We start from the raw sequence: 7,180 nt of genomic DNA, 5'->3' as shown, positions 1-7,180 counted from the left end.
AGTATACAATAACAGTAATTCACATTTTTAAACACACAGTTCAACACTGCTGAAGCTGCAATATCCTTTTTCATCCCAAGCAAACCTTCACAAAGACAGTGTCCCAGTGATCCCAGTGTACTTGCAGAATTTTTCTCATTGGGAACTGTCAGAAAAACAGAAGTTGCCACAGAAAGTTTTAAGTCAACTGCTTGTTTAAAAATAGATAATCCAGCATTTCAGAAATTTTCCATTTGGGTCTAAAAGCATTCAGGTTTCCAACAGCCAGAAAAGATTCATGCAATTTGAGACTTACAAAGAGGCTGATAAAACTTGAGGGAATTTCTACTTTAAAAAAAAAAAAAAAAAAAAAATTGTGGGAGGGAAAAAAAAAGAGCTCCAAAGACAATGCAGTGTCAACAAAATTAAGCCATCTAAAGTATGTTGTGATATGATGATTTGTTTAAAAGGTTCTTATTGGCTTACTTCCCTTACCCCCACAAAAGAAAACACCTCTATTTTCTGACTTGCGCTAAAGTTTCTTTATCAGAATGCTAAATTAGTAAGATTCTCATGCTATTCTAAAGTGCAAAAACAAGTTAATATCCCATCTTTTTAGTTCAAGGAAACAAGACTGCTTTTAGACCGTACCACAACTATATATAGATCTATTTATATATATGTATATATATTATTTATATTATTAATAATATAAAATTATTTCCAAAGTTCTTGAGAGCTATCTTCTAAGGTCCAGTCTCTGACAGTAGGTAAGCTCAGTGCTTCACTTTTAACAGACAAGGAGTTCACCAACTCACAGTGGAACTTCCGAATGTGTCTGTACAGGTCTCCGGACTGTGTGAACCTGCGCTCACACCACTTGCAGGCGTGAGGCTTCTCGCGAGTGTGCACCACGGCGTGGCGGCTCAGGTTGTGGGAGTACTGGAAGCTCTTGCCACACTGGGTGCAAGTGTAGGGCTTCTCCCCCGAGTGAGTCCTCTCGTGGCGCTTCAGGGTATACATGCAAGAGAAAGTCTTACCACACAGGGAGCATGTTGGTACGTTGACATCGGCCGCAGGCTTGCTGCGGATGCCATCCTGCTCGCGGAAGTGCGTACTGAGGTGGATCTGCAGGATGTGGGGGCTGGGGAAGACTTTGTTGCAAAGAGGGCACATGAAGATCTGGCCAGCAGGGCTCAGTATGTTTGAGACGTAAGGAAGCAAACTGCTGTCCATGTTTCCTTCCACCTGGACTCGCTCGTTCTCTGGGGTCATCATTTCATCATCGCTTGCTTTGTCCTCCCGATCTAGCTCCCTCAAGACCGAGTCCTCCCTCATCGGAGCCAGATGGGCCGGCTCATACTGTACCCTGTTATTAGTGCTCACACTTTCTTTCACAGTGCTATGTTCCATGTCATAGTCATTAGTGCCAACATCACTCTCATCACAGGAAGCCTCTTTCTCCACCTTCACCTGCACCAGGTTGCTTCTCAGCACGTCCTGTGAAGAGAAATAAGAGCTGTTCAGATTTTCAACTCCTGAAAGGCTGGACTTGACAGACAGGTCCAGCACACAGTCAACATCTGCTGAATCCCTCACGGAGGTGACAGACCTCTGGGACAAAGACTCTGTTGAGCTGCAGGGGCTGGCTACTGTTTTTCCAGCTGCTGTGGCGTGTGGCTCAGCCTCTCCGCCAGCCTGGGGGATGCCCGCTGAGTCTGAGGGCAATCGCATCCACATGTTCCCAGGCTCAGTCGCCAAGTCCCTTTTGCTGGGCAGGATGTTCAATTTTTCATCTTCTCCTTCATCTTCATCACTGGGCAAATCACCTGCCATGTGGCTGCTGCCATCGGAGAGACTCTCGACTTTGTCTGAACAACTTGAGGCATCTTCTTCCTTTTTTGTGCTGTCTGCCTCTGTGGTGGCTTTCTCTTTCAGCTTCTTTTTGCAGACTTTGACAATGTCATACATGTGGAGATAACTGGCAGCTGCTAGCACGTCTTCAATGGGCAAGTCTTTGAACTGGAGTTTCCCTTCATACATGAATTCAAGCAGGAGAGCGAAAGCTGGGGCTGTAACAATGTCGCTGTTCAGATGAACAATGTCTCTTTTGTCCAGCTGGTCCTTGTAAAAGAGGTGGAAATACATGCTGCATGAAGCCAGTACAGCTCGGTGGGCTCGGAACTGGGCATCCCCCACCAGAACAGTGCAGTCACAAAGAAAGCCCTGATGTCTCTGCTCGCTCAAACACTGCAGCAAATGTCTACTATGGTCTGGAAACTCCATACTGTCTTCATAACCTAGAAAGAGAGAGACTTCTCATTAGTGCTTGGTCAAGAACAACTCTTAAGCACTCTAGCCCTATGAAAAAAAATAATAATAATTAAGCTTTGGCCGCTGTGGTACACGTTCCTGAATTTTAAACAGGCTTATGACCCAAAGACCAAATCACACACAAAAAACCTAAACGTGAGAAGGAAAATTTATACTTTTTCCAAACTTCTTTACCCCCTGGTAAACTGTCTCAGATGTAGCACTACCTTCCTTGAACTTTTAGTCAAGTTTTGAAAGCCTCAATTAACTACAGCTTCTGAGAATAAGGACTTACATCTCTTTCAGAAGAAATTTAATTAATTCTACTCATCAAATTATATCCTACAAAACTGACAAAATAGCTGCTGTTTCAAAGGGATCAACCCATAGAATGAACAAAGTCCTAAACACATTCTGAAAGATTAAGAAAGCTTGTTCACCATCCTTTTTATTGTATTACTTTTGATATTGACTGTACTTAAAAAGCACAATTTAAACATACATACACATTTGGCTGACTCAAGAAAAAAATTAAATTGCATAATTAGTCCAAAAATTAGCAAACAACTTACTTTTAAAGTCAGAGTGTTACAACAACAAAAGCTCTGTGTATAAAAACAGATGTTAATGCCTTAAGATTTGCAGGTATAGCACACATGTACGAGATCAGAAGGAACTACACCAACAGATGGAAAAGATCATCTTTACTATGTATAAATCCAAAGCTTTTTAAAAACGAACTGAAGAAATAAAAGAAAGTTATATTGCTTTGCAGAATCTGTAGTTCTAGAATCTCAGGAACCAGAGAGGCTTTACTTAACTAAAATTTCTCATCTAAACTTTGATCCGTTACAAAGCAAGATGAATTCCTTATTAAAATTAATTCAAAGTTTTAAATACAGACATACCACTTTCAAATGGAACTCAAAAGCTTTTACAAGGTTCAACGCCCCCCCTGAAAAAAAGCCTTTCTAGAAAAAGAGAAACTTTTTTTTCTGAATCTGCTTTACCTCAGACAACAGAAAATACTGTTTCAAAATAACTCCATATATTTTGTTTTCCCACTAACTTCTATTCATTCAAATACGCATTGTTGCCCTGGTTTTCTAGTGAGGGAGGGCGAGTCCAAGGAAGAGGAAAGGCAAAGATGTACAAAGGGTCAAAATTCAACTGCAATGGGTAAACTCCTTAAAAATAAAGAAAACTCGACTTCCCTTTTCTGTGACCAGAAGCAAAGTTCCACACCATTCACCTCAGAAAGTACATTTGGGAAATGGATACATATTAATTTAATATTTAGAAATTACTTCCCTTCCTCTTCTATACTTTACTCAAGATAGACCAAAACTTTCATTCTAACCCCAAATACATTCTGCAAGATGCCACTGCTAGAATCAACCAAGATTTACAATACAATCACTTTAAGTGGCCCACAGTTAACATCAATCCTAATCCTTGAGAGGGCTAAAAATAAAGATTGGAGGGCAGCTCACAAGGTAGCCGTGATCAAATTAGGAGGCTGAGAGGACAGAGAGAGACGAAGAAGGAAGCTTATAAACATCTGATCCAGCTGACTGTGGCCATATGGCAGCTGCTGCCCAGATAAAGAGATTAAGAATAGAGGAGTGCGATTACAGCTGTCTGGCCAATTCAGGCAGCTCAAATCTACAAGTTCTAAATTAGTCACTAACACAAAAACTCCTGCAAATAATTATTGTTATGTTGAAATAAAAGATCTCTTAAATATATATTTGAAAGAGAAATGAGGAAACCAGTCAAACTATTCTCCTGGGGACAAAAGTTTTTTTTTTTTTTTTCCCCTCCCCTTCTTAAAAAAAAAAGAAAAAAAACCTTCAGTTTCAAAAGCACTACAGCTGTATGTTTCAGTAGTGCTGCTGAATGTTTTGAAGAATAAAGTTTCACAGTGGAATCAATTACACAACAATCTAGCTTCTTAACTAGAATAATCTTTTCATATAAGTTTGAATGCTTGATTCCAGACAGTTTACTATTTCTCCCCTCAAAAGCAAAAGGAATCTAAATAGCAGTGGGGGTGGAGGAGCATTTTAAGCCAAAGTGATCTCAAAAAGCAGTATTTCAAAGTCTTTCTTAACATTTCAAAACTTGAAATATTTCTGTGTATTAAAGTTACTTGCTCAAGTAAAAGGGATAAAAATTAACTAAACAAGCCAAGCCTTTCAACTCCAATAAGATGTTCACTTAATACTCAATTTCATATATTATTCCTAAACTGGGTTAGAAAAGGAATGTGATTTTTCTTTTTTAATTAAATAAACAAAACACCAAAACAGAAATAGGCTCAATCTAATCTACTGCTACTCCTACCTTTTGGACACATAAACCTGATTAAGTCCTTCCCTCTGAGTCTTGCTGGCTCCAGGTCTGTTACATCGGTGGAAAAAAAGCAGACTAAGAGAGACAGATGCAAAGTGGAGATGATGTTAGAGAGGAATGAGATACCTTCTCCACCACAGATCCGCACACACTAACTCCCTGTCTGTGTGTTAGAATAAAAGGCTGAGGGATGGCAGGCTGTCAGCTGCTCTGACATCATGTTCAGATGGAAATGCTACCTCCAGCTGTGCTCCTTTTAATGCCATATGCTACTCCTCTACACTCCTGCCACCAGCTTTTTCTTAGGAGAACTTTTCTCTTCTGTTAGTATAAACAAAATACTTCAAAGTCTCCCTTTTTTTCCCCAACTTTCTAACAGAAGAAATTGAAAAACTCCACATATGGAGTTCTACTGTATTTATGGAATAACAACACTTCTGTCTTAAGTTGGTGGACTGCCTTATATACTGACAAGTACACTCAAACCACCGTGCTATTCAGGAAATCCAAATTCACTTTTACTAAACAACAATCTTTAGTTCTAAAGACAGCCTAGAAATATTTTTAAACCAACCCACTTGACATATCCAGCCCCATTTCATCAATATTATGGCACTTTTTTTATCCTGCTGATAATGGGATACATGTTTCAGAAACGTTAAGACTTACTCAGAATTATTACTTCAACCTGGTTCACCTTGTTATTTCACTGTTATTGAAACTATCTATCCACAACTACCTTCTCAGTAAAATTTCTGACACTGCCAATGTGAATGCAAATTTCAATTCTCAGTATCAACAAACTGAAACTGTACTTTCTGAAATCCTGGAAAGTGCTTCAGTTCAATGAGACTAATAACTGATACGACCTGCTAGGGTCACTTAAAACGAATGCTGCACCTGTGTATCTATCTGTTCAGAAAAAGCAGAACCTTGTCTTCCGCTTGATCTGTGTCCCATAACAATCTTTTTTTTCTCCCACCCTACAATGTTTATGATCACACACACACACACACAAAAAAAAAAAAAAAAAAAAAAAAAAACACCTTTCAGAGGGAAAAGGGCGGGGGATGGGGGAGCCAGGTCTAGGAAGTTTGGGAAACTTTCGCTAGACTTTGTGGGCCTTTTCGAATCGCTGACGAAATTGTACCGCAACCCCAGCAGAAACGACCGGTGCCCTGCAAGGGCTACGACATCTGTGAATGTCAAATACACCTCCACACTCTTGGAAAGGTGAGAATAAAAGAAGGAGCTGGGGTCTGAGAGGCAAGTGTCCCAGTCTTCGTGATGATCACTTCGTTCTCATAAGAAAACTGTTGCAGAGTTACAGAGTAAATAAAACTAACGACTCTGTCTGTCCTTTTCGTTCCCCCAAAGTCACAAACCTAACTTTCTCTAACTTCGCGGTGAATGACATAATTCTGAATGCCTATTTCAGGAGGCACTCTTTGGAGATAAATTCCTTCTCAGCCACACAGCCTATTCTCCACAAATGCCCTTGCCCCATTCCAATATATCAGACATTAATCACCCCATTTACCCACTGGAGTGGGGGGTGAGTGACACTTTAATGAGTCCCAAGCACCGCAATGGGCCAGCGACTCCCACTCCACAAATCAACTCCTTTACGTCTCGCTACCGCGGTCCATAGAGGTTTTGTGAGGTTGGGTTTTTGTTTCTCAACGAGGCCGGGGTGAGGGGGGGATGCAAATCTCTATGTAGTTCCCGGTGCAAAAAACACACTGGGGAAAGAGGAAGGTTAAACCACAGAGAAGGAGGAGGGCGTAGAGCCGGTGCAGCAGTAAAACACCTTAAACAACAAACCAAAAAACAGACCCAGGTCACGGCAACAACAAAAGAAAAGTCGCAAGAAGCAGCCAGGGGGAGGAGGGTGGTTGCTACCGCTTCCCCGACGCCACTGCACAAGAGCCCCCGGGGCCTCCCGGCAACTGCACCAGCCCCCGCGGGGGGCGGCCCTCCTCCCAGCCCCCTCCCCCCGGGCGCCACTGCAGCTGCACCGGTCCCCGGAGCCGCGTCCGTCCCGGGCGCCACTGCAGCTGCGGCGACTCCCAAGCCCCCTCCCCCCAGCCCGCCGCCCTCCGCACACGAGAGGCGCCACCGCAGCTGCACCGGCCGGGAGCCCGCCCCGCGCCGCAGCTGCACCGGCCGGGGGTAACGCAGCGCGGAACCGGCAGCCCGCACCCCGCCCGGCCCCGCAGCTGCAGCGGCCCCGGCCCCGTGCCCAGCCTCCCGCAGCTGCACCGCCCCCCGCCGCCCCAACAGCTCCAACCACACAAACTAACTCCATCCGTGAGGGCGCCCCGGCCCGGCCCGCCCTCTGCCCGCACTGCCCCGCCGGCCCGCGAGCGCACAGCTGGCGCCCCCCTCCGCCAGAGAGCCAGGGCAGTGGGGGCGCCGGGTCAGGGACCGGGCGCCGGAACCGGGACTCACACGGAGCGGCCCTAAGTCACCGCGTCCCCGCCGCCGCCGCCGCGTCCTCCGCCTCCTCCTCCTCCTCCCGGCCGCCGCCGCC

General features: G+C 44.1%; 1 protein-coding gene across 1 annotated transcript; it reads right to left on the bottom strand.

Annotated features, from left to right (window-relative positions):
• Positions 1 to 696: 696 nt before the first annotated feature.
• ZBTB18 (zinc finger and BTB domain containing 18) lies at positions 697 to 5,607 on the bottom strand. The gene is made up of 4 exons (XM_007949145.2): positions 5,548 to 5,607; positions 4,887 to 4,968; positions 4,639 to 4,722; positions 697 to 2,279 (listed from the first exon to the last, which is right to left on the bottom strand). The coding sequence occupies exons 1-4, from the start codon at positions 5,605 to 5,607 to the stop codon at positions 697 to 699; spliced, it is 1,809 nt and encodes a 602-aa protein (XP_007947336.2).
• Positions 5,608 to 7,180: the final 1,573 nt, after the last annotated feature.

This window comes from Orycteropus afer, unplaced genomic scaffold (assembly GCF_000298275.1).
Source record: "Orycteropus afer afer isolate SDZICR_OR568_19922 unplaced genomic scaffold, OryAfe1.0 scaffold00239, whole genome shotgun sequence".
In the NCBI taxonomy this organism is placed as follows: domain Eukaryota; kingdom Metazoa; phylum Chordata; class Mammalia; order Tubulidentata; family Orycteropodidae; genus Orycteropus; species Orycteropus afer.
The sequence above is the reverse complement of the archived record's forward strand: the minus strand, read 5'-3'. Positions and strand labels throughout refer to the sequence as shown.